This window comes from Vicugna pacos, chromosome 2, assembly GCF_048564905.1.
Source record: "Vicugna pacos chromosome 2, VicPac4, whole genome shotgun sequence".
Classification (NCBI taxonomy): Eukaryota; Metazoa; Chordata; class Mammalia; order Artiodactyla; family Camelidae; genus Vicugna; species Vicugna pacos.
The window spans coordinates 73992299-74020287 of NC_132988.1; the positions used below are offsets into that span (position 1 = coordinate 73992299).

The 27989-nt window shown below is 39.7% G+C and overlaps 1 protein-coding gene across 1 annotated transcript in view; it reads left to right on the top strand.

The window, feature by feature from the left end:
• FRAS1 (Fraser extracellular matrix complex subunit 1) overlaps positions 1 to 27989 on the top strand; it is a 398805-nt gene that overhangs the window by 141971 nt on the left and 228845 nt on the right. The window contains exons 3-6 of the mRNA XM_006198228.4: positions 6097 to 6204; positions 12171 to 12263; positions 23529 to 23688; positions 25435 to 25568. Of these exons, the coding sequence (XP_006198290.1) occupies positions 6097 to 6204; positions 12171 to 12263; positions 23529 to 23688; positions 25435 to 25568 (495 nt within the window). The remainder of the gene's footprint in view (positions 1 to 6096; positions 6205 to 12170; positions 12264 to 23528; positions 23689 to 25434; positions 25569 to 27989) is intronic.

Below are 27989 nucleotides of genomic sequence, written 5' to 3' on the forward strand. Positions count from 1 at the left end.
TGGGGTTGCTTTATTTCTTCTTTCTCATTTTTGGCCTAAGAAGCCCAGGGGATTTAAAATGAAATGAATTAATCAATAATTAAAGTAGGGTTATTATACCATACAGATGAAAGAAAATTTAAGTTGACAGTTGATAAAGTGCTATTATAAAATACTACAATTTCCCCCAAGAAATCTGAGTACTGATGAGGGATGTATTCATTGTTTATTTTTAGCATTAAACAAGTGTTCAATAAATACTTAACCAAGTGAATTATTTTTTGTTGTAGTTTTTCAAAGCCCCTTGCTCTTACTTTAAGATATTTGAGGATGGAGGCAATATATTATCTGCAAGAACACTTTATTCACTTTATTACTGAAAAATTTGAAAGCCGTTTAAAATGATCATATTTTGATTGCTTTTTAGGTTTGTTGTAATCTAATCCTTTAATCTGTAGTCTAGTGAAAAACGATTTTAAGACTGTTTCTTTCGCAGAGTGTGTTAGATTGGAAGAGAGGATTATAAAGTGACGGAATTGCTATAGTGACATGGAAAATCTGTACAATTTACTTTACAATGTTATTTCTTTGGACTTTATGGCTTTATCCAGAGTTTTAGCTATTGAGGAACTCCAGTATCCCTACCTTCATAAAGCAATTTTATGGCACCATAGAAATTGATTTGTAAAGTTTTAAACCTGAAAAATATATGGCCATCTATCTAGGCCTTGGTAGAGGGCTCATTTTATTTAAAATTAACCATAAATTATTTACTCTCTAAGGACATTAATATAAGGAAGTTTTTTTTGGACAAATCCAATGCCTAGATGAAGAAACATTTTCATTGTAGTTTGATTCCAGTGAAATAATAACCTTCAACATTATGGAAATTTTGTAGTGACATCATTTAAGCATTGTTTTCTCAAGACCTCACATCAACTGGGGTATCTCAAGTCATGGGGACAGATGTTTTCTTGAGGATAAGCAAGTGCTCAGCCAACACTCAGGAATTATGCTAGGGCAAGGGGCTCAACAAGCATAAAACGAGCTCTCCTTCCTGGAAGAGTCATAGTCTAGTAGGAAGATAGATGTGTGAGCAAACTGAGGAATACTTTCTGGGCCCCAATAAATCTAGTTTTGAATTAATAGGAAGAAAAATTATGTTTCTGTGAATTAAAGTGAGAAATTATTCCACATTTTTAGAACACAGTGTGTAGAGTTCAATAAGCAGGGTCCAGTGACTGAGAGCTGCTAAAAGGTATACCAGACTATTTTGGAGTCTAGGATCACTGAGGAAATAGTTGAGATGTAGGGAAGAATTTGATGCCCAGTGTAAGCATGCCACATCTGGAGAGAGCAGAGATGACAGGTGCCTTAGAGCCATCATTTGCTGAACTGATGTGGCCATCTGAGGTCTGAGTGAAAAGGAAGAGGCTTTGCCAACGACCTATGTAGTCTTGAAAATGCAATCTGTGGCGTCATTCCTTTCTTCTAATGCAACATTCTGAGTCTTTTCACTGCGAGGGTCCTGATTAACTAGCAATTTCATTCTGTTTCACCTGTGTTGGCCAGAGTGGGAAGATGGGAAAGTCAAGCTACTTAGGAAATGTTTAGAAAATATTTGCTTGGTTTACTGTACACCTGAAACTAACATTGCAAATCAACTACACTTCAATAAAAAATAAAATACAAAAAAGAAGATACTGGCTCAATGCCTGTGACATTATAGAAAGCAGTTGGATTAAAATAATTACATGAGAAATTAAATTAATGAGCCTTTCACCGTAAGTTCCAGATCTCTTTAAGTACATCATTTCATTTGATCCTTTCAATAACTCTATTTGTTTAGTACATTATTATCCCTACTTTACAGATGAAGAACCTGAGACACAGACACCATCACTTGATAACAGACTCACTGTTAATGAATGGTGACACCAAGATTCAAGTCCAGCAGCCTGGCTCCAGAGCCCAAGTGCTTAGGTCTTAGAAGTTTGTGAACTTGAGCCAATCACTCAATCTATCGCGTCTCGTTTCCTCATCTGTTAAGTGGGAATAGTTATGACCATAACAGTGCCAGCTTCATAGGGTCATCATGCCTGTGAGAGCTTTGCGTAGTGCTGATGTGCGGTTACTTCCGTCTCTGCTGGGCCCAGCCCTCCGGGATGAGGGCAGAGGTCAGGAAGCAAACTAGGTCACCCTCCTGCACTTACCCACAAGTGCCTTCTCCTCTCAGCACTTCCTGTTAGCATAAGTGGTCAATAAACAGTAGCCGCTGACTTTGTGAAGTTGTCATTTTTGTTTACTCTGTGTCCTGAAGCTGATATTGTTTTATTAACTCAGCAGGGAAGATATACGACATCGTGCTTGAGAATGAAATTATTTTTCCCTTACCTACGTATCATTGCCTTTTGGGTTAAGTGTAAACTGTAGTTGGCAGACTACTGCCAATTTTCAGAGGCATGTGCTGTAACAATAAAGAGAAAGAAATTCTGACCTACTCTGAATCAGGTTCTAGTAGTCATCTGCTTTGACCTAGGTTTTGTATGAATTAGCCACTGGGAATGTAATCTCACCTCAGATATATTTTATATTTCTTAAATGACTTTGGGTTTGAAGCACATTCCCTAAAAGATTACGCATCTAACATTTCTCACAGAAAGGTGACTTCATTTTTCCTTGGGAATACGGTGCATGTCTGTGTAAATCTGCATCTGTTGTTGGCATGTCATTGTCCTTCAGAGAAACAGAACTAATCAGAGACGTGTGTGTGTGTGTGTGTGTGTGTGTGTGTGTGTGTGTATGTGTACATGGAGAGGGAGAGGGAGAGAGGAGGAGAGGAGGGAATTTATTTTAAGGAATTGGCTCATGTGATTGTGGGGACTGGCAAGTTTGAAACCAGGAGAGCAGGCCAGGCAGGTTGGAAACTCGGGCAGAATTTCTGTGCTACAATCAGAAAGCTGAATTCCTTCCTCTCCAGGAAACCTCAGGTTTTGCTTTTAAGGCCTTCAGCTGATTGAATGAGGCTCATCCATATTGTTGAGGATAATTTCCTTTACTTTACTGATTATAAATGTTAATCACATCTCTAAAATACCTTCACAGCACCATTGAGGCCAGTGTTTGACCAAACAGCTGGTTGCCAGAACTGAGCCAAGTTGGCACAGAAATTAACCATCACATTTGGTTTTGCCTTTTTGTGTGACAGCATCCTTTACTAGCATCCACCATTTTCCCAGCTCATCCGCTTTCAGGTCAAAAAGATAATATTCTGATGACTCTGTGAAGAGCTTAGAAAATTCCCTCACTCCTCCCCAGAGTGTTTGAGTAGCACTTCAAATATTAGAGGACAAAAGGATAAGGAAGTGTAAAAAGGAAGAAAAAGCCTTCACTAAGCAACTTGCGAGCTGTGAACACTTGGTTTGTGCCAGGCCCAGGACAGTGCCTGCTCTGAGGTGCTCACAGTCCGGTCTGGCCAAGCTAACAGTAGATGTGAGTGCAGTGAAGCAGGACAGTGTGTGCAGGAAACAGGGGTCACAGAGAAGCTGTGGGAAGCCACACCCCACTGGGGGTGCAGTGTTCAGAATTAAGGGTTAGGAAATGATTTGTCCTTGAGGTTGAAGATTGAAAGAAGTGTGTTGGTTTGCAGACTCTTTGGAGGAGTCAGGGAGAAGTGGGGATCCAGGAAGAGGGTAAGACGTGAGACCAGATCGGGGAAGCTGGGGCTTTCTGATGCTTGACCACCTTGAGTGGGTGAAAGTCTCAGGACTGTGAGACTTGCCAAGGCTAGGGAGAGGGGCGCGCCAGATGATGGAGTCTGCACTTCATCCCATCAGGGGCAAAGATGAGCCATGGGGTAGTTTTAAAGCGGAGAATAATAGTGGATAACACTCTTAAAAGAGGCTGAGTGTTTAAAACTCAGCCAAATAGTATGGCAGTTTTCAACCCATGAGAAATAGGAATCTGGGTTCAGAAATCTCTGGGAAGATGAATTTCACTATAGTCTGTGGTATCTTCACCAGTTCAGTTCAAAGTCATCCGAGCAGCCTTTGAAAGGACAGAAACAGGGCTCTGTGAGATCTGTGCTATACTTGGGTTCAAAGTTACTTCAAAATGGACACAGTTGACTTCAATTGTGTCCCATATTTTCACTGCAAACATTTTTGTTGTGAGCAGTTTTACCCCACAACTAATTGGCATTGGACAATTTTGCTGTAAAAGATAAAATAACAAAAACAAAAGCAAAATAAAAGAAGAACATTAAAAGAACATACTGAAACATGAAAAATTAACAAAATTTTAAAAAGATTTTATTGTGTAAAATACAAAAAGTATTTGAACACATTTAAAATGTGTGTAGATTCATGATTATAGTTGTATCGGGTGTATCTTAGAGAAAGTGGTGATACTTCCTTCCTCAAATCCATTGTTAAGGATTCAGGATCTAACGTCCAACATAAGTTCTTTACGATATTAAAAAAAAGATCTGCTGTTAAGTCTGTTCAGATTCCCCTGGAAGGAAAACAAACAAATGAGGGATGCTGTTATTTCCCATCAGTACACACAGTGTGTATAACTGGTGGTGCACATCTGGACTACATGGAAACGTTCCAGCACATGCCCAGTCCTTACACTCCACCAAATCATCTAAGTCAGAGTCTGCGCCAAACCCCAAATTCTGTCTACATCATGTCCTCCACTATCAAATAGCGAAAAATCTTCACCATTTTCAAGAAGCTTATCAGGGGTCAGGTAACGATTTCTTTCTGAAGAGACAGGAGAAGCTTGATTCTTCTTCTGCCTCCAGTTTCTAATATTATCTGATAAATGTGGTAAAGACGGCATTAGAGAACATGCTATTGAATCTAAATTAGCCAAAGAATTGATCATTAATGCCCTGGAAGACTGTTGCGAATTACTAGCCACCTCTTTTATACTCACCGTAGCTTGGTACTTTTGGTTTTGATGGGTGGAACGAATGACTGTGCTCAACAAAGGATTTGCAAAATAATATGTTATTTTCTAGTATAGCGTGCAGCCTGAGTTTATGCTCTCCTATTTCACACTTCCAGTAAGTTTTCTCATCATCACATTTCATATCAAGTCAATCAATATACATAGTTGTTATCATCTACTATTTTAAGACTGCCACGTCTACTCGTCACTGTGTAGACCATTATGCGGTTTACTAAGATTTCCATAATAAAAAAATGGGAGTATCTTGTCAACGGAGAAGGGAAACCAAACTGTCAACCAGTTATTTTATCTTTTACAGCTGAATTGTCCTAGGGCCAATTCATTGTGTGGCAAAAACTGCTTCTGGCAAAGATTCTTATGAAACACCTAGAACAAGATTCAGTTTGGATTCAGTATGCTGGTAGGTGGGAAATTGGAAAAAAATTTCTGAGACCTTTCTGCACTGAGCCCCGCTTGAAATTTTCTGCTTATGACTATTACTTTCCTTTCCAGTTTGTTGAGAAATATCAGTTTCATCCATTTATGTTTATTTAATACCTTCCTGTTCATAATCCAAAACAATTAGTGAGCTCCTTACATGTGCTTCACTTGTGCCCCATGCCTAGTGCACAGCTGAACGTGCAGCAGCCACTCAGTGTGTTGCTTGATCTGCCTTAAAAATATCGAACTACTTACTCAAGTCCCTGTTCCTGATGAGCGTTAACATAGATAGTGGCAAAGTGAAGTGTGAGGTGCTGACAGTATCCAGTGGCAAAAGCTGCTCTTAGGATGCTGGTTGGTGCTAGTCCAAGTGCCGTTTTCCTGTGAGCGCGCTCTGATGGTTTCTGCTAGTTAACAGCAAAGAGAAACTTCAAGTCAGGGAGCAGCTTGTCCCCTGAGGTTTCTGTCCAATCAATTGTTTTTACTCCGGGTATCGACAGCTCTCTGCTGCATGCCCTTGTCTGTAGCTACGTGGGTTGACTGTGGTGAAATGGATTACTGCCTCTCAGGGTTTAATCAGTGCCCAGCAAGCACCATGTATGCCTGTGACTTTCCTTTGCCTTTTAATTGTTCAGGCTGTGGGGCTGTTGATGGTGCCGCTTTCGTGTGCTCATACCTTGACGGATCAGTTTTTAACTCAGAGCTTATGCTTCTTTGCAGGATGCCACCATTTGGAAGCCTGATTCATGCCAGAACTGCCGTTGCCATGGTGATATTGTTATCTGCAAACCTGCTGTTTGCAGAAACCCTCAGTGTGCCTTTGAGAAGGTATGGTATCCTAATTGTTTTCTAAGTATAAAGTCAGGGAAGGTAGGGTTTTTGCATTTTTTCAGTCTTCTGGTTTGGACATTTATCCCCATCCTTACTTGCAAGCTTTATGAAATGCAAGAGAATTTTAAACATATCATATCTAAGAATATCTTAATTTCTGTTTATTGGGCATTTGCTCTGGACCAGGCACTCAGATAAAGGTTTTATAAATGTTATCCCATTTAATATTCTGTTGGGTACTTATCATCCCCACTTTACAAGTGAGGAAAGTGAAGCCTGGAGATTTTAGGCAACTTAATAAGATTATGCAATTAATAAACTGCTGCCCAGAGACCTTCCCCAGGTCTGACAGATGCCAAAGCCATCACACCATTTTACAAGCCATTGAATGTGTTGAAAGTCAGGGTTGACTTCTCAAAGATGATTTTCTAAAGACATTATTTGTTGTGCCACTGGTGGTATTGTTGTGCTGCTTTTGGGCCTCCTAGGATCACAGGAGACACTTCGACTCAGGAAATCTGGTATTTAACCAAGTGGGTGAGGGGTATTGCCTCCTTTCCCCTTTGTTAAAACTTTTCACTTTTTTGACTACACATCTATTCTGTTTGAATTTTTTTTTCAGGTGCTGACTCTTTTCTTTTTAAAGTGAACCTACTTACAAAAAAAAAAAAGCTTAAGCTTCAAAGTTGAACATTTGAAACTCCTTAGTGAAAACCAATTATTTTCTTTAAAAAGCAGTCTGCCAATGTCATGAGCACAGTTTATTTTTCTAATTTTCTCCCTCCCCGCCCCATAATAGTTAATCTTGAGTCTTTGTACCATATAATGCTGAAAAGTTTCTGTTTGCTTCCAACATTGGAGCGAAAGTTCTGTATATCTTTAAGAGTATTTCTGAAAATAAATATATTTCTGAGAAGCTGCGTGCACATCAAATGTAAGATATGATAATATTTTGTTGTATGTTATGGGGCTTTCTATTTTATGGAGTAAATACTCCTAAAAGATCTCTATTTTGCTTGCTGAGTAACTCATGTCAGAATCTGAGCTGGTTTTGTAAGGGCCACAAAGACATGACCTTCACCACGTCATGTGAATAATTGCAGTATCATGGAAGAAGCCCTGAATTAGTTAGAAGACATAGATTGTAATGCTGAAAACTAAATGTGTTCTATCCCAGGGGTCAGCAGACTAAATTTAGCCTGCCACCTGTTTTTGTATGACCTATGAACAAACAATGGTTTTGACATTTTTAAATAGTTGGAAAAAACCAATAGAGAACACTTATTTTGTGATGTGAAAATTATATGAAATCAAGTTTTGGTATCTATAAAGTTTTATTGAAACCCAGACACACTCATTTGCTTAAATATTGTCTATGGCTGCTTTTGTGCTACAAGGACAGAGTTGTGTGGTTGTGACATAGATTATATGTGGTCCCCAAGGGCTAAGATATGTACTATCTGACCCTTTACAGAAAAAGTTTCTGCCCTTTGTTCTATACCAATTGTGAGTTTGCCCCTTCCTAATTTGTTCTTCTCCTGATTTTTCTCATCGCAGTAAATGGCAACTCCCTTCTCCCACTTGCTCAGGTCAAAAAGCTTAGCATCATCCTCCCCACTTTCTCCCCCAACCCCATCCAGTACATTAGCCAGTCCCCCAGCTTTTCCATCGAAAAACAGTGCATCCCAAATACAGCTTCTCTGCTCTGACTCTGGTTCCACATGTTATCACTTGTTACCTGCATTCTCACAGTAGCCTCTTAACTTGTTTCACTGTTTTTCTACTTGCCTCTTTCTGTGTCATCTTGATATAGCAGCCAGGGTGATCCTATTAAAATTTAAGTCAGATTGCGTTGCTTCTCTCCTTAAACCCCTCCAAGAGCTTTCAGTGGCTCTTCTTCTCCCTTTGAGTAACTTCTCATGATTTCCTGTAAAGGACTATTGTACCTCTCTGATTAGTGGGCTCCTCCCCTGCTCCCTCTGCTTCAGACACCACGCCTGCTTGCTAGTCCCTGGATTTGTGCCAGCCATAGTTCTGCTGTTAAGGCCTCTGCACTCTGCTGTTCCTTCTGAAGTTGTCTATCTAGTTATCTGTCTGTCTGTCTTTTTTGTATGTATGTATGTATGTATGTATGTATGTATGTATGTATGTATGTATCTAGATCCTTTACTTCCTTCAAGTCTTGCTCAAATGCCATTCTATTCAAAATTGCAATTCTCTACCCACTACCACTACCACACATTTCCTATTCCTTTTCCAAGCTTTATTTTTCTTCTTGGCATTAACTGCTATCTGACATACTCCATATTTTACTGATCATTCTTGTTTACTGTCTTTTTTATTCACTGTATATCCCCAGCACCTACAATATCACCTGACACATGGTAGGCACTCAATAAATATCTTTTGACTGACTGACTGAATGAATGAGAGATGAAGCTAGAGAGGTGGTAAGTTCAAGGTTGTGGAGAGCCTTGCAGGCTGTACTGTGGAGCTTGGAATTTTATTTCTAAGATGATAGAATACTAATGAAGGTTTTAAGGCATGTGGGTAGAAGGGCCATCTTTTTTTTTTTTTGAAAGATCTGGTTTTTCAAAGATAATGCATACTATTGGAAATGAAGAGATCAGTTCTGAGGCTGTGAGAATAACCCAGATGAAAGGATGAGTCCTGAATCAGAGCGAGGGCAGTGTAGGGATCAAGAGGAAAGGGCAGGCTGAATAAATAATTACAGGAAAAGTCAGCAGAACTGAATGAAGGTAGGAGGATGAGAGAAAGGAAGAGGAAAGACGACTCACATATTTATAGCTTGATGACTAATTGGTTAACTGAGCTGCAAACTGATATTGAGAATATAGGAGAATGAGGAGAAGCATCCCATCCGGGAGGAAAATGGCTGTTTCAGTTTGGGCCACGCTAAGTGTGAAGTGTTCGTGGAAGAGCCAGGTGGAAATGTCAAAAACGCAGCTGGATATACGAGTCTAAAGCTCCGAGGAGAAGACAGGGTTGGATATACAATGTGGGTATCATTAACAGGGAGACAGTGTGTAAACCTTTAGAATTAATACGCTCATCCAAAGAGATTGTGTGTAAAAAATAATTGAAGACCAAGGATTTGGGGAACATAGTCGTTTAAGGCGAGGTGAACGTAAGAGAGGAAACTTAGGAAGGTTAAGAAGGCGTGGTCAGAGAGGTGAATGGTAAGAAATGATCAGAGAAGAGAACAGTGTTATGGTAGCCAGGAGAGTAGTATCCAGAGAGAGTTTGTGTCAACACTGTTGATCCCAGGTAAGGGAAACAGTGGGAGAAGAATTTAATATGATCCACTGACTTTGGCAACATTGAAGTTGGTGTCAGTAAAATGGCAAGAGTGGATGCTCTGTTACCAAGGTTTGAGGAGTGGATGGAAAGTGGGAGAAGGAAGGCCAAGTAAAGGCTACTCTTCAGGGAGCTTCACTGAGAATGGGAGAGAGAAATGGGACATTAGGTAGACACTGCTACATTCATAAACTTTCTTTGAACCTCCCATCCCCAAGCATCAAGCCTCCTGTGTGCCGCCATGGTGCTTGTGTGCACCCTCATTACACCCTTGACCCAACTGCAAGTGCTTGCTTATTTGTCTGCTTCTTCCTCCAGACGCTTAGCTTCTTGAGAGCAGGAATATGCCCTCTTCATCCTGCAGCCCATCAAACGGCACGGCCCGGAGCACATAGGAGATGCTTAGTCCAAATTTGTAGAATGACCAAACAAGGGAAGGGAGAGGGTTTTGTTTTGGATTTTGATATTACTACGAAGGAGATATGATCACCTTGGGAGGAAAAGGGGGATAACCTAGACAAGAGAGAAGTTATGGGGGAGAAGGGAGACAGAAAGACAGAATGATAGAACTAGAAGAGTCCTTTTGAATTTATTTCATCAGATTTTCTCAATTTATATACAAAGAAACAGACTTTTAGTTGTTTAGTCACTTGGTCAAAGGCACAGAGCTAGTCAGCGGCACAGCCATGACCAGAATCTAGTCCGTGGCTTATGACCCAATGTAATTTCTACTCCACTACGTTTTCCCTTGTGTTTTTCAGGAGCATGTGTTGTTATTCAGACCTGCTGTGATACGCTTACTCATGGGGTACATTTATTCACGGCACAAGTTAATGAATCACCATCGTACCCTAAACCAAATTGTTACTGTTATTAATAGTAACTTGAGTTCCTATCTTTGTTTAAACTTTAAAAAGCCCTTTTGTAATTTATGTTTTGCTTATGGATTGACTGGAAATAACATAGTAGTGTCAGAGGCAGTTCTGATAGATACTTGTATCTATCATCTATCTATTCATTCAATATCTATATATAAGAGATTTTTTATTCATTCCCTGTATCCATGTTGAATAGCTACCTATGTAGTTAAACAAATAGGGTCAGAAAGAGACAGAGACAGAGACAGAGAAAAGTTGAGAGAAAGAAAACAGAGGCATCGGAACCTTGGCTGTCTACCCCCACTCTGTCAGGACCAATCTTCTCTTCAGATTTTCTGGAGAACAGGTATGCACAGAGGACAATGCCATGCAAAGAAACGCTGCATTACATCGTGGGGCTGCAGCTGCAAACGTTTGGATTATCTCATTTTCTATCTGTATGAAGTTCTTAGTGGAAATTAGAGTGATCTGTTTTCTATATTTACTGTCTCGGTGGAATTTAGGCAAGGTTAGCTTCTACTTGGGGCTCACATGACACATTTGTGAATATTCATTAATGTTGCAGCGTATGTAGCATTTTATAAAATCCCATATCATATAAGTTTTATCCCTTATTAAGCAGATAAGAATTTGGTGATCATTATTACTGATGTATTTATCTGTTTAGTGGATTAACAGTTGTGAAATTACAGTCCCATTTCCCATCCACTCTTGTGCATGCTGTTATATAAAATTAAATTATTTTGTAGGTACAATTTTTTTTAATGGAAGCAGCCCAAAATAACAAAGAAACATTAATACATACAAAACTTTTCAAATTTACCAGCTGAATTCTTTGTAGACTTTTATTTTGTGGACAAGTCATGATCTCCTGGTTATTGTAGGATCCTCTACCATTTTTGATCAATACAACGAATTACCTGTTTTGCCACATCCCTAGACTTGAAGAAATGCTAAGTGGAAAAAACAAGATAAGTCAGAAGATCTAATAGAAGGAAAATTGGGCCTCAAAGAAAAATGTTTGTGCCATAGTTTTAATAACTTTTAGAGAAACAGATCCTTCACAGTGGCCAATAGATGGTTAGTTAACATGTGACAGCTTCCCAATAAATCCTAGGGTATCACATGGAGGCCCATTCCCTTGATAGTGTCACGTATTGATAGAAAACACAATTGCAATTACAGAAGCCTTGATAAACAATGTCGATCTTTTTTGGAGCCCAGGAATTCTACCCGGCTCCCCACGGTACATGTGATACCCCCACGGCAATACTGTTTCCTCTCCCAGCTCTGTCCTTCGGTTACCTGCCCCGTGCACTCTGCTACTCTGTTACTCTGTGTCCCAGGTGAAAGGGAACAGTGGAACTTCAGCTCCCCCCCTGCTGGCTGCATCAGGCCTCTGTAGGATATTAGAAGACCTGCCAGCTCTGTGGCCACCCCTGATCCATGTCTTCTCTTATCCCTTTTGGGGAAATAGAGTTCTTCTCTCACCCCGACCGCTTTTCTGGTGTGACACACAGATGGAGCATTTCTAGTGAATAAAATTCTTCACTTCATTACATGTGAAAAGATGGAGACAATTATTAAGGAAATCACTTTCACAAACGGGTTCATTTTATCTTTGAGAACAGCTCATCTTGACAGAGAGTCCTCTTTGTTAGTTTATCCTGTTTATTGTTGTCACCCATGAAAACTCATGAGATGTAGCGAATCTGGCGTGACTGTTTGCTGCTGCTATTTGACACTGAACTGTTTTTAAATGCTCAGGGAGAAGTGCTTCAAATACCCGCCAACCAGTGCTGCCCTGAGTGTGTGCCGGGGACTCCCGGATCTTGCCATCATGAAAAGAAAATCCACGCAGTAAGTATTTTCTGACCCATGGTTGATTCTGTGTCTGTAGCTCATTGACAAGGGAGGGCTGAATGCTAAACTTGTGTTGACAAGAGAGGATTTTCTTTCTTTCTTTCTTTTTTGGTTTGGGTTGTGGAGGATCTCAAGCTCATTTGACTTTCTGTGGGCATTAAGGTTTCTCGAATAAGATTAAAACTGTCCTGTTTATTCCATAGCCCCCATAAACATTTGTCAATTGAATTTGTGTCTGTAGAAAGAATAGTCTGAGAATGTTTGATGAAGAAGCCATGTTGCTGAATAGTGCAAGGACTGGCTTCCCTTTGGGTACCATGTACGTGTTTTCACTTGATAGTTACAAACAACCCTGAGTGGGTTAATAGAGCAGATGTTATTACTCTTGTGTTAAAGATGAAGAAGTCGAATTGCAAGAGTTTAAGGTACTTCCCAATGTCTTACTAATAAGTGGTGTGACCTGGCCTAGAACCCTGGTCTTCTTACTCCTCATTCAGGATGCAGTGTCTAAACTTGAGCACTATTAATGTTTTAGGCTTTATTTTGGGGGGCCATCTTATGTATTGTTGGATGATTAGCAGCATTTCTGGTCTCTACCCACCAGATAGCACTGTCCGCATTCTGACAACCAGAAAATGTCTGCAGGCATGGCCAAATTTCCCGCAGGGGGCAAAAAGCTCACTTCTCCCCAGCCCCTTCCCGTTTAGAATTACAGTACTGGAAATCAGTACTAAAGTTCTTTTATTATACTTTCTCATTCCAGATCCTGTAGGATTAATTTAGAGATATTAAATACTGATTTAAAAGGATCATTGCAAGATTTATAATAGAAATTATGAAAATAGGATGGCTACAGCTCATCTCCACTTGTACCTACATGTTCCCTTGAGGCAGCAGGTGAGGTTGAATGTGATAGAAAGAGGCTCTTTGCTTTAATCCTCATCTTCCACCGGATACAGAACTTTCCCCAAGTTAGTGTCTCTGCCCATTCAGGAGAGAGCATAGGTTAGCCGGATTTGATATATCCACTCTAGGCTGCTATTCAGCGTGTGTACCTAAAACTCTGTGAGTACAGTGCACTTTCCCCATGGGACAGGATCATCTCACTCGAGCCCCTGTCTCCACATTACCTGAGGAAGCCATTCTTTCACTTCTGCACAATGTACTGCTGAATGACACCCAAGCAGGATGTACGTCTTCACACCGTGTGTCATCCTGCGCTGCTTAATTCAGTCTGTGTTATGGTGGGTGGTGGAAATTTGCACATCACACAAAAGGATCCCCTGTGAAATGGGAAGTGCTGCAGGGCAGAGTGATGATGGAATTAATGCCAGTTCATTATGATTGGAACAGGTGTGTGGTTCAGGATCAAGACCTTAAGCTGAATCTTTCAAGTGAAGGAGCCCCAGGATCCAAAATAGGGCCAGGGTCTGGAGGGACAACAAACATCTTAAATAAGAGGTGGTACCAGGACATGAGACATCAGAGTTCAATTAATCTTAGCATGAATGGCTCTAATGACACTTGTCATTTGTTTGCTCGTGTTATGTTTGTGCACATGTGCAATCTTCTTATCTTTTTTTTAAACTTTTTTTTATTGAGTAATAGTCATTTTACAATGTTGTGTCAAATTTCAGTGTAGAGCACAATTTTTCAGTTAGACATGAACATACATATATTCATTGTCACATTTTTTTTCGCTGTGAGCTACCACAAGATCTTGTATATATTTCCCTGTGCTGTACAGTATAATCTTGTTTATCTACTCTACATTTTGAAGTCCCAGTCTGTCTCTTCCCACCCTCTGCCCCCTTGGCAACCACAAGTTTGTATTCTATGTCTATGAGTCTGTTTCTGTTTTATATTTATGGTTTGTTTTTTTTTTTAGATTCCACATATGAGCGATCTCATATGGTATTTTTCTTCCTCTTTCTGGCTTACTTCACTTAGAATGACATTCTCCAGGAACATCCATGTTGCTGCAAATGGTGTTATGCTGTCGGTTTTTATGGCTGAATAGTATTCCATTGTATAAATATACCACATCTTCTTTATCCAGTCATCTGTTGATGGACATTTAGGTTGTTTCTTTTACCATTTTAAATTGAAGTATAGTTAATTTACAATTTATGTTAGTTTCAGGTGTGCAGCAAAGTGATTCAGTTATGCATATATATATATATATATATTCTTTTTCAGATTCTTTTCCTTTATAGATTATTGAAAGATATTGAATATGGTTCCCTGTGCTATACAGTAGGTCCTTGTTTATTTTATATATAGTTGTTTGTATCTGCTAATCCCAAACTCTTAATTTATCCCTCCCCACCCCCTCTGCTTTCCCCTTTGGTAACCATAAGTTTGTTTTCTATGTCTGTGAGTCTATTTCTGTTTTGTAAATAAGTTCATTTGTATCATTTAAGAGGCCTGATAGCATGGACAATATTTTTTCTATCTTTATAGTGATCTTCCTTGCCTCCCTGGTGAGACACCTGGCACTTGGCAGTGAACTTGTCCCAATAGGTGCTCAATAAAGATCAATGACTAGAGGACTCAAACAATGAGTAAATCCCTTCTCCAGCTTATCCATGTCCTTGTCCCAAGGGTATATTGTTCACTTGTGCGGTGGGTCGGTTCAGGGACCACAGATCTGCCTATGCGTTAGTTAGAAATCCACTTGGCCTCCTACTTTTTCTGGAAGAGTTTAAAAAGTCCTCCTCCCTGCCTCCCTTGCACTTCCCCCCTTCTGCTGTACCGCATCACGCAGAAAGCTCTAAACCAGCTAAGATTATGTCCATGTGTTGTTTTCCCATATGCAACTCTCAAAATATACTCCCCCAGAAAGTGTTATAATTAAGTTTCTGGTACTTGATGTAACTACGAAAAAGTCTGAATTTCAGGAACTGTGGCTTGAAGGAGAAATAGTTTCTGGTGGTCTACTTCAAATAGGATTAGAAGAATGATTTTTTTCAACTTGAAACAAAAGTCTCCAATTTTAGTCTTAATAAAGTTAAAGTGTTTGTGTTTCTCATCTTCCTGTCCTTCCTTTCTCTCTTTCTTTCTTCACCTTTCTAGATTGTTGCCAAAATCTTATTATTATTATTCATTTTCTTGAGTGGGTGAAATGCTTGTCTGGGTTGGAACTGAGACTCACCTTGTCACTTGCATCACTGTATTTCTTCCTGAATCTTGGAGCCTTTTCTGTTTTGCCCTGTCTGCTTGCTTGGGAAGCAGTTTCCAGAGCACTTTCCTGTCCCACTAAAAACAGTGGTAATCCTCTCTCTTTAGCCTCTGGCTTGCCTCGCTTGGGGCGGATTATGAGACTTTCTTCCAGTAGCTATAAAATAGCCTGGTGTTTTAAGAACTTTGGAATGGTGAAGTGAAGCTTCCCCCTAAGAGAGAGATTCAGAAGAGGCTTTAGTGTGGTGAGTGTGGTGTTGGAGTGATGCCATCTCCAGAGAATGGAGTTGAAAGGAAGGAAAGTAAAGGATGGTCGGAGCTCCGGGCCGCGTGAGGAGGCCACCTTTAATGAAACAGCCATACCTGGCAAGCAGACCTCCTTTGCGGGCATTGTGGGCATCACCTTATACAACTGGCATTCCAGCAAGTCAAGACAAGTCCCCACATCTTCCTTGGAGGGAGGAAAACTCTTGAGCCTTTTGGCTGACTCCAGGTTATTTGAGATTTTAGCATGGGCTTATTACAGCCAGCATTTGGGGGACTATTTCATCCATGACCTCCCAAAGCTATCCTTGCAAATGAGCTTTTGGATCTCTGCCCAGCCTTGCCAACCAGTTAGGGAGAAAAGCCTGAAATAATTCTTCCTAAAGAGTGGGGGATTTCTTTTTCCCTGTTCTTTCCCCCCACAAATTAGCTTGTGAAAGGGAGGAGAAAGGACCTTTAACCCCCTTTCTTTTCCTCTGTACTAATTTAACCTCAGCACCAGATAATATTGTGTCTGAGAAAATAGTGCTTGAAGAGTCACTGAAAAAGAAAGTGGCAGGTGGTGATGCCCCAGTGACCACATCCGATTGAATCCGGAGTGCGGAGAGAGAGGTCTGCCTGTTTTGCCTGTTTGTGAGGCTAAAAGGAGAACTAATTTGTGTGTGTGAGAAAAGAAATGAATATTGAATTCTGCAGCTTTGTTCTCTTCAAAGTAGAGGATGTAATTACAATATGCACTGAGCATCCCTAGATATTTAGTATTCTGGATCTATAACTTTGTAACGGGAACAAATTATATAAAGAAAAATTATTTTTTTCTTCTGTCAGTAAACCAGGCAAATACTTTATGACCTCATCTTTCCTTTGGACTTATGTCAGTAGCCAAGCTGACTTGTTATTTGGCTATGCAGAAGAATATATTTAAGATGTTCTCTGCAGAATATGCTTTTGCCCAGTGTCAAAATCTCATGTTTTCAAAAGGTATTGAGATTAAGATGGCACAGCTGAAAACGGGTCTCGTAGGAGCATTGCTTTGTGTATCCATTATTTCTTGATTTTACAGAGCTTTCTTTGCTGTTACAGTGCTAATGAAAAATAAGACTTTTGTAAATGGGTATAGAGAACACTGTGAAATTTAAAATTGAGTATCTATCTATCTATCTATCTATCTATCTATCTATCTATCTATCTATCTATCTACATGTACCAAAGCCCGTGAGAGAGGTATCACTGTTTTAGCGGTAAGAGTGGGAGATGAAAATGGAGGGGACTCATGTGACTCATGTCAAAGGGAGAAGTGAGAGTCATTCGCCTCCATCATTCTGTGCACTTTGGATCACTGTCTGGGGCATCTGTGGCTTTGACATCAAGCAGGGGGGGTCTCCCTGGCAAATGTTCATTGTTATTCCTATAATCCTCAAGCTTATTGTGAAGAGAGACTCCCTTCCTTAATTTTATGTCCCTTGAGTTAGATAATAGATTCACATCATTCAAGAACTTGAAGGTACCGAAGAGATCAGCTAATAGAGCCCTCTCATTTTACAGATGAGAAAACTTTGGTGATTGACAGGTTATTATTATAATTAAGTTCTGTGGTCTCAGTCTGAGAGGTGGTATGATTGCAGATGTTTAAGAAATGACAGTGTTTCTTAGTAGTAACAAAAACAAGCTCTTGTTTCAATAAAATGTCTAGATGTTTAGAAGCAATGTCTTAACTTTTAATAGAGTAAAGATGTTCACTTCAAGTTGTTTTATAAGCAACCTTCTAATTCTACTTTATTTAAGATATATAAATGATTCATTAGATATTTTAAACAGTACTTTGCTCTCTGATGACAAAAGTGAATATTTGTTTATTGGAGAAAATTTGTGAAAATAGAAAAGTATGCAAGCAGAGAAAAATCCACTAGTAATCTCTAACTATGAAAACCACTATTGTTCCCTCGGTTTTCTTGAAGGGTGGTGGCAGTGAAGATGGATGGATGGATAGGTAGATAGAGATTTATGTTTTTACATATTGTATACTGTGTATCCAGTTTATGTCTTGCTTTTTTACATGACATTATGTTGTAAGTAGTTCCCCCACATACTCTTGGAGAATGTGACTTCCTATTATTAGATATTTGGGTTGTTTCCAATATTCACTGAAAGACTTCCAATTTCGCTATAAAGAACAATGAGATGGAATTCTTTGTATTTAAACTTTCTTGTATATCATTGATCATTTTTCTTCAGATAACTTCTTAAAAGTGAAATTAGCAGATCAAAGCATCTAAAGATTTTGTGTATTGAAGCTGTGACATCTATGGTCATTAAAATTCAATTTTAAGTTGTCTGTGTCTAATGATAAACCCAAGGGGAATATTACAGATAGTATAGCTTCTTTTCAAGTCTGATTACCTTGGGTAGGCCCCAGCTGGCTGAGTTATTCCAGGTGTTAAAGTGAGAGAAAGCTCTGTGTAGGAGAATCCCACTCCACTGCAGCTCCCCTAAAAATAACCACTATGAATTTTAAACAGTTCCCATATCTGATATTAAAAGATATTATCTAATTTTATTTAAATTAATATTTTTTGCAGTTAGTAAAGCTGAATATTCTATAAACTTATTGCTACATTTTCCATTGGGATTTTATTCCTTTTAGTATTGTCATCTGCAAATAGTGATTTTTAACTTTTTCCCTTCCAATTTGGACCCCTTTTATTTCTTTTTCTTACCTGATCACTGTGGCAAGGACTTCCAAAATTGTGTTGATAAAAATGATGACAGTGGGCATTCTTACCTTGTTCCTGACTTTAGAGAAGAATTTCAGCTTCTTACCACTGAGTGTGATGTTAGCTGTGGGTTTGTTGTATATGGCTGTTATTATGTTGAAGTATGTTCCTCTGTACTCACTTTGTTGACAGTTGTTGTCATAAATGAATATAGGATTTTGTCAGATGCCTTTTCTGCATCTTTTGAGATGATCATGTGATTTTTGCCCTTTGCTGTGTTAACATGGTGTATCACATTGATTGATTTGTGGATATTGAACCATCTTGCATCCCTAGAATAAATCCCACTTGATTCTGACATATGATCCTTTCAATATATTGAATTCTGTTTGCTAATTTTTTTTTAGGATTTTTACATCTATTTTATCATAGATATTATTTTGTGATTTTGTTTTTTTTGTAGTGTCTTTGTCTGGCTTCCCTTGTATGTGAGGCATTGTTTCTCTCTTCTTGCTTTTAAAATTCTCTCTTTATCTTTTGTTATATTAATGACATGTTTTGGTGTTAATCTCTTCGAGTTCATCTTGTTTGGGACTGTTTCCTTCCCCAGCTTAGGGAAGTTTTCAACCATTATTTCTTCAAATAACTTTTCTATCCCTTTCTCTCTTCTCCTTCTGCAACCCCTGTAGTGTGAATGTTAGTATGCTTGATGTTGTCGCTGAGGTCCCTTAAGCTATCCTCATTTTTTTTTAATTCTTTTTTTCTTTTTGCTGTAATGATTAGGTGATTTCCACTAGTCTGTCTTCCATGTTGCTTATGTATTCTTTTGTGTTATCTGCTGCTGATTCTTTCTGGTGGTGGTGTTGTTGTTGTTTTTCATTTTAGTTGTTGCATCCTTCAGTTCTCATTGTTTCTTTTTTATATTTTAGAATTTGGCAAGGTAGCAGGTTACAAGATTAATGTACAAAAATCAGTTGCATTTCTTTACACTAATTATGAATCAACAGAAAGAGAAAGTAAAGAAACAATCCCCTTTAAAATAGCACCCAAAGTAATAAAATACCTAGGAATAAATCTAACCAAGGAGGTGAAAGAATTATATGTAGAAAACTATAAACCATTGATGAAGGAAATTAAAGAAGACTTAATAAAATGGAAAGATATCCCATGCTTCTGGATTAGAAGAATCAATATTGTTAAAATGGTCACACCGCCCAAGGCAATCTACAGATTTAATGCAATCCCTATCAAATTACCCAGGACATATTTCAGAGAACTAGAACAAATCATAATAAAATTTATATGGAACCATCAAAGACCTAGAATTGCCAAAGCATTACTGAAGAGAAAGAAAGAGGATGGAGGAATGACTCCCCCAGACTTCAGACAATAGTATAGTATAGAGCTGCAGTCATCAAGACAGCATGGTATTGGTACAAAAACAGACATGAAGACCAATGGAACAGAATAGAGAGCCTGGAAAAGAACCCACAAACTTTTGGTCAACTCATCTTTGACAAAGGAGGCAAGAATATACAATGAAATAAAGACAGTTTCTTCAGCAAATGGTGTTGGGAAAACTAGACAGCAGCATGTGAAACAGTGAAGCTAGAACACTCCCTTACACCACATACAAAAATAAACTCAAAATGGATCAAAGACTTAAACATAAGACAAGATACGATAAACCTCCTAGAGGAAAACATAGGCAAAACATTATCTGACATACATCTCAAAAATGTTCTTCTAGGGCAGTCTACCCAAGCAATAGAAATAAAAGCAAGAATAAACAAATGGGATCTAATGAAACTTACAAGCTTCTACACAGCAAAGGAAACCATAAGTAAAACAAAACAACAACCTACAGAATGGGAGAAAATTTTTGCAAACGATGAAACTGACAAAGGCTTGATCTCCAGAATATATAAGCAGCTCTTATGACTTAATAAGAAAGAAACAAACAACCCAATCCAAAAATGGGCAGAAGACCTAAACAAGCAATTCTCCAAGGAATAAATACAAATGATCAGTAAGCACATGAAAAAAATGCTCAATATCTAACTCTTTGTTGAACTTTTCACTGTGGTCTGTCATTCTCCCAATTCCTGTAAGCAAGCATCTTTATGATCATTGCTTTGAACTCCTTACTATGTAAATTACTTACCTTTGTTTCATTAGATTTTTTTTTTCTGGGGTTTTATCTTATTTTTTTCTTTTGGAACAGATTCCTCTGCATCCCCGTTTTGTTTGATTTTCTGTGTTTCTGTGAATTTGGGGAGACCATTACCTCTCCCGGTCTTGAAGGTGAGGCCTTGTGTAGGTGTGTCCCCTTTGTAGATTGTGTATGCCAGGTGGCCTTGGAAGGCCAGTTGGGGCTGGAGCAGGCGTGGGCTGGGGTGGGCTTTGGGTGCTTCAGGCTGGGTTAGGGCCTCCCTGGCAAGATGCCTGGAGTTGAAGTGGGCACCAGCCAAGGCTCTCCTGGGCTGAGTTGGGGTTGCTGCCTTGGTGGGATGGCTAGAGTTGGAGTTGGTGCAGGCTGGAGGGCATGCTGGGAAGACCTTGTCAAACTGGCTAGAGTGCCAGGTGTTTTTCATACTGCTGCCTCTGTGCTGGGACTCAGAGAGAGTGAGTTTGTACACAAGCCCTTCAGGAGTGGAGTCTCAGTTTCCTGTAGCTCTCTGGCTTCCATAGCTGTGAGCCCCACTGGTTTTCAAAGCCAGTTATGGGAGCCTCTCTTCCTGGTGTAGATCTCCAGGGCTGTGGTGCCCAATATGGGGCTTGAACCCCTCACTCCTCAGGGAGGACCTCCAAGTTTGTTATCCCATTCTGCTTTTGAGTTGCCTGCTGCGGGGAGGGGTCTCCTCCTACCCACCTCAATGGGTTTTTTCTTTATATCCTAATTGTAGAAGAGCTGTTCCACTAATCTGCAGGTTGTTCTTAAGAGACAGTTGCTTTACATGTAGTTATGAATTTGCTGTGTCCATGGGAGGAGGTGAGCTTAGAATCTTCCTACTCTACCATCTTGATCTTGCCTCCTGTCTTGGATTTTTGTTTTTTCCTATTGCTTGTAAAGGCTTTGATGTAGTAGAGTGTAATTCTAATTAATATAACTTGCAGTTTTTAAAAATCAGTTTGTTATTTGCCTTTTAAATTTTTTATAATGTATATTTGACAGACTTTAAAATTTTTTTTTTGACTTTAAAATTTTTAACTCATCGGAACCTATCAATTTTTCTCTTGTAATTTCTTCCTTTGCTTTTATGCTTGGTCCTTTCAAAGTGCAAAGGTCAACTGCCTGCTATATTTTATCAGTCAATAGTTTATTAGCAAGTTGTGGACTTGCCCATTATATGATGTACTAAATTTGAAATTTTATATTTAATTATAGAAGAAGTACAAGTTGATGGGAGGGGACTCGGCCTTGGCATCTGCATCCATTACCACAATCACAGTCACACAGAGGTGTGAAAAGGAATAGGAAGGCCGGAGATTCCTGCAGTGGAGAGAAGGGAGAGGACTGAGCACCTCTTACCTGCCACCCTTCTTGCTGGCTCTTTAACAACTACCTTGTTTAACCTTTATAATATTCAAGTGAAGGGAATATTGTCATACCATTTCAGTTTTTTAGACCAGGAAGCTGAAACTTAGAAAGATTAAGGCACTCGTTCATAGTCCCCACAGCAGAGAGGGCTGAGCTGGGATCTGAGAACATGTATGCATCCAAGGAAATACTGGGTTCATCCAACTCAGTGCATTCCTTGTACTTCTGCCCTCTGGTAGTCCCAGTGAGTCCACCTAAGGAAAGTAATCGTGATAGTAAGATGAGGACTTGGTTCCCAAATGACTGGAAGACAGTGACTATGACTATAGTTGTTACAATAATAGCATAAGTTCTTAGTATTCCAAAATGTCAGACCTGGCATGCTTGCAACCTGCAGGGATTTGCAGAATAAAGAAGTACTGACTTGTTTAGGTAAGACGGGGTTCTTTTGTGTTTGAAAGAGAATAATTATTCTGGATGCTGGCTTGAAGAGAGGCTAGAGAATGTTTATTTTCTATGCTACGACACAGTTGAAATCCTCAGATTATATTTGGGTGATTCAGCACCTGCAACGTGTGATGTTTTTAATGGAAGTCTATATATGATTTGTGCTGAATCAGATATCATATGCTACATTTAAGTGAGGCAAAGGAAGGCAGGTTCCAATATTTAAGAAAATGTTATAGGATGAAAACTTTTTTCATTAAGCTAATTTTTTTATACGTCTTTTAAAAGGCTACCATTCTGCCATTGAGAACATATTTAAGAGCTACTTCCCCAAGCAGTCAACATATTTGTAGTTTTTCACATTCAGGGTTCAGCCCCCATCACTCTGCATCACATCTTGAGAGTGGTTCATTTACTTTTGGTACTTAGTAAATCACGTAACTCAAAACACGGTTCTGTTAGATCCCTGATGCAGTGCTGCCTTTGGGAATGCTGTACCCCAGCCTGAAGTTGACTAGGAGCGTTCTGCATGTGTAGATGGATACCCTCACACGGATTTATGGGAGAACCAGATTCGCCAGATGCCTCCTGCTGCCAATCACACTTTCCCTGGGGCCCTCAGATCCTTGGAACAGGAGAGAGAGAAAGATGGGGGCAGGGAGAGATTGAGAACCCAAATATGGAAATGCATCAGGGTAAAAAGTAAAGGCAAAAAAAGAAACAGGATCAGAGTGAGAGCTATTGAAAATAATATAACTGTTATAAAGAATTCAGTAGATCCATGTGTATGTGTATGTATTTTACTTTCGTCTTCAGAGAATTTTCTAAATGATGAGACTGGGGTAATTTTTATTTTCTATTTGTGCTTTTCTGAAAGTTTCAAATATAAAATCTTAGGAATGAAGGAAGGAAAATGAAAGTTTATTTTTAAATTCGTCTCTGTCTGACTTGGAATATTGCAAACCCTGTTCTCAACCTTGCAAGCCTAGAGCCTTCTTCCATCCTTCCTGAGTTCCATCCTTCGTTTGTTTGCAAGAAGGCTTACTTCTGTTCAGTCAAATGAAAGCTTGTATTCTGACAATAACCTTATCTTTCTTCCTTTTTCCTAACACACAGCATGGCACAGAGTGGGCCTCCCCACCATGTAGCGTGTGCTCTTGCACTCATGGGGAAGTCCGGTGCACCCCTCAGCCATGCCCACGGCTGACGTGTGGACGCCAGGAGCTGGAATTCATCCCCGAAGGAGGCTGCTGCCCAGTGTGTGTGGGCCCTGGGAGTGAGTATGAGTTTACAGAGAGAGACATTCTTTTCCTCTGAGGTTTACCTGGGACATCCCAGCTCTTCTCTTTCTTGCTCAATGTGGCTCAGAGATCCCTAAGCCCATTCTTTACTGGAACCTGGATGTAGTCTTGCACTTGGCAGGAAGCGATGTCAAAGAAAGTGAGGTTGGAACAAATCTTTAAGCTCCATTCCAAACTTGAGATTCTGCGACCCTCTGATTTTTTATTTTGCCTTGGCCAGATGCATCCCTCTGCGTTCATAGCTCCTGAGAAGGAAATGGAGGAAGGACAAGATCCTTTGATATGATTCCATGAGGCCGAGGTACCTCCTCCTGCCTCTTGGTGGAGAGAAGAACGAACAAATCACTTCTCTGGGCAGTATCACTAGCACTGAGTGTCCTGACTAGTCTTTGTGTCCACGCAGGTGGCATAACATCTTTCTCCAAAACACATTGAGCAGGAAGCAGGTATTTAATCTGTCTTTATGGCATCTTTGCTGTAGAGATTGCGCCTCCCTGCAGACCAAGGCACGGCTCGGCAAGCCCGGGACACACTTGTAAGTCTTCCTCTCCTCAGTATCCACGCTTGGTCTGAGTACCCCTTATTACATTTTAGGGATATATGTCCCTTTCCATTTTTATAATGAAGTAGTATCTACTTCACAATAAATACAAATTATTGTCATTGCTGCATTATATTCTGTCTTGGAATATAATAGCTAAAATGATAGTTTTTTAAATAACACCTGGAAGCTACATTCTGTTCTTGCCTTGTCCCTTTAAAAGCCTTCTGATTTCTTTTTGATCCGCAGTTATTCCATTCCTGGCAAACATTTACCCTGGAGAATCATTCCAGGGATTCAAAAGTGTGTTAGGAAATGATGAAAGTAGAATGCATTCCTCTTGCATTTCAGATGTCACCCACCAGAAAAGGGCCAGCAGCTGCTTGGGGCCAAATAACCCTGCAAGTAAAAACACTCCAACAGCAGAGTTTAGAGATGGGGTGAAGAGTGGGCTCTCTGAATTTGTGGGCTCCTTTCTTATGTTTCAGGAGGCCTTCTTGTTGGCTCTCCATGAGAAAGATCTATTAGAAATATTTTTCCCTGGAGAGGTTGAAGGATCAGCCAGTGCTCACGGCCATCATTTGCTGGGTGCCTAATAAAAATACAGGGTCCCAGTTCACCAAGCAGGAAGAGGGGGAAGCTTTTCTTTTCTTCTGTGGTCTTTCTCAACCTGTCATGTTTTTAATTTGCTATTAGTGACACCCTCCATCAGGCACGGGGATATTTGCCAGGTGGATGAGGCCTCCACGGGCACGCTGGGCCCCACCCAGCTACTTGGTGTGTAGGGCATGTGCACGCTCCAGGCACCCACACCCAGGTACCCACTGTGGGTGGAGGGTGGCAGCGTTCACTGAGCAGATTTGGGATCAGGCTCCTGAGAACCCAGGAAGGCAGGGACCAAGCAGGAGGGAGGTGGGACCATGCCAGACCAGGTCTGGAGCCCCCTAGCACATGCTACCTTGTCGCCCCAGACTTCACTTAGGAAACTCAGAGAGAAGGTTATTAAGGCTCCCACATGGTGACTGCAGAGCATTACCTCCCTAGTGTGGGACCCGCTTGTTTGCACTGCGCCCCTGAGCACCGGGCCCTGCGTGACTGCACTGGCCGCGCAGCCATGCAGTCGGCCCTGGGATAAGCGAGTGCAGTGCTCCCGGTCATCCTTACTTCTCTGACCTTCCAGAACCCTGTTTCTACGAAGGCCATGTGTTTCAAGATGGGGAGGACTGGCGGTTGAGTCGGTGCGCCAAGTGTACGTGTCGAAATGGGGTCGCCCAGTGCTTTGCAGCTCAGTGTCAGCCTCTGTTTTGCAACCAGGTAAGGAAGACAGCCTAGGAGTGAACCCTTCACAGACTCAACTTCACTGTTCAGTGACTTGGAGTCTCTTCTGAGATCATGTCAGGCAGGCCTTGAAAGTACAGGGAACGAGAAGCAAAGGCTGTTTTATGTTCCTTCTCCTTTTGGAGACCACCCCCGAGACATTGCTTTTACCCTTAGAAGCTACATATAGGTCTAATTACCAGCCATTTAGGCTAATTGTTACAGAATGAAACTGAGCCTTGAGGATACACACCGAGAAGCTGCCAACTTGAGTTGCAGATGTTCCAAAAATGTCAAGCTAAACATCTGGAAAATTCAGTAAGATGATCAGGATTGTTAATGTTTTCAGTGCATAGGTATTATCTGCTTTTTAAAGTATAATTACATGTCTTTGGACCTGGTTATCCAGATGTACATTGTTTAATTTTCTTATAAGCTAATGATTCATATTATCAAAGGATTTTCTCTGGGGAGGTTTAAAATAGTGGGATCTTGTTCTTCATTTAAAGCCAATCTGATTTTCAAAACATGAAGCTCTTCATACAGATTTGGAAGAGAAAATCAATTGCAAATAAATTTGATATACGTGGTATTTTCTAGTTTTTTGTTCTTCTCGAAGCTCCTATGGATGTTCCTTGGTAGTTGACAGATATCCATGAAAGGAGTTTGCCTCCAGTGGAAAAATGGCTCATTTTTTATCTATGGAAAAGCTGGAAGCCAACATTCAGTTGATACAGAGCAGTATTTTGTGTCAAATAAAACAAAATCAGTAACATGGCATATTGTGACAATTGGGCAACATTTTAAAGGCAGACAAAAGGCAATTAGACAAGAAATGCTAACTGCCAAATAAAGGGAACATGTATCTAATTGAAAGGCTAGATTGTGTTACCCACACTGTAGCACATGCTGCACGCCCGTCACGTCTCCCCATTCATCGCCAAGTCTTGTCCTGGCTCTAAGATTACAAATGAGCTTCTTGGTAGAGCTGCATAATATCTTACATTCAGAGGATATTGTAGTGTTGGGGCATTTTGATTTACACATTCCAGGCTTTAGCCCCCTTGTGCATGAAGAATAATTAAGCAGTTTATCACCATTATAATAAGGAGGTGGGAGGAGGGATGGAGGAAACACCCATGGTGTACCTTCCGCTTTAAATCTTTAAAACCTTAGCCATGAACTGTATATCAGGGGTTAGGTTGAAAGTACTGGTTCCCATTTTTTAAAACATTAAATATAAATTCTAGCTTCAAACAGTACTCCCTTATAGTTTGCATTGACTAATTTCAAAAGATGAAATTTATTACCATAGTTTTTTTACAGATATATATATATGTATGTATTCCTTTTCCTGTTCTTTTTGGTATTGAATATAGTTCCCTGTGCTATACAGTATGACCTTGTTGTTTATCTAGTTTATATATAGTAGTTAGTATTTGCAAATCCTGAACTCCCAGTTTATCCCTCCCTATTCCCTTTCCTCCTTGGTATCCATAAGTTTGTTTCTATGTCTGTGAGTCTATTTCTGTTTTGTAAATAAGTTCATTTGTGTAATTTTTTTAAGAGTCCACATGTAAGTGATACCGTGTGTTATTTTTCTTTCTCTTTCTGGCTTAATTCACTTACTATGACAATCTCCAGGTCCATCTATGTTGCTGCAAATGGCATTATTTTATTTTATTATGGCTGAATAGCATTCCATAGATGATTATATATATACACTATATATATATATATTTATACACACACACAACTTCTTTATTGAATCTTCTGTCAATGGACATTTAGTTTGCTTCCATATCTTGGCTATTATAAATAGTGCTGCTGTATTGGGGTGTATGTATCTATTACAGTACTTTAGAGTTAAGTGATAGGTAAGCATTCTGAAGTCTTGGAAGTAGATTGATTTTAATCACTCTTGCCTCAAGTCTATAGTTTTTGCCTTGACATTAAAAAAATCCAATTGTTAGATTATTTAAGCCATTTTTTCTTGATTTAATATCACTATTAGGTATTGAGTGTTCTGAGGATATGAAGAGGTGCTATAGAATTAGCACCGATTGGAAACATTTATCACTACCACAATCTAACCATCACCACATTTTGGGCATTTATCATGTGCCGGTCATTAATTTTAAGGGTTTTTAATTCTTATAACAACCTATGAAGTAGCCACTATTATTATCATCTCATTTTACAGTAAATAAAACTGAGACTCAGAGAGTTTAAATATTTCGCTCAGGGTACCACAGTTAGGAAGTGTCAGTGCTTCTAACCTAGACAGTTCTACATCACAACCTCAACAGACCACAGTTGACTCATATCTTTAACCATTATGGATATGAGTTATGTATCATTTATGTATAATAATCACAATAACAATAGTTCCTAGCATCACGGATCATGATTGCAAGC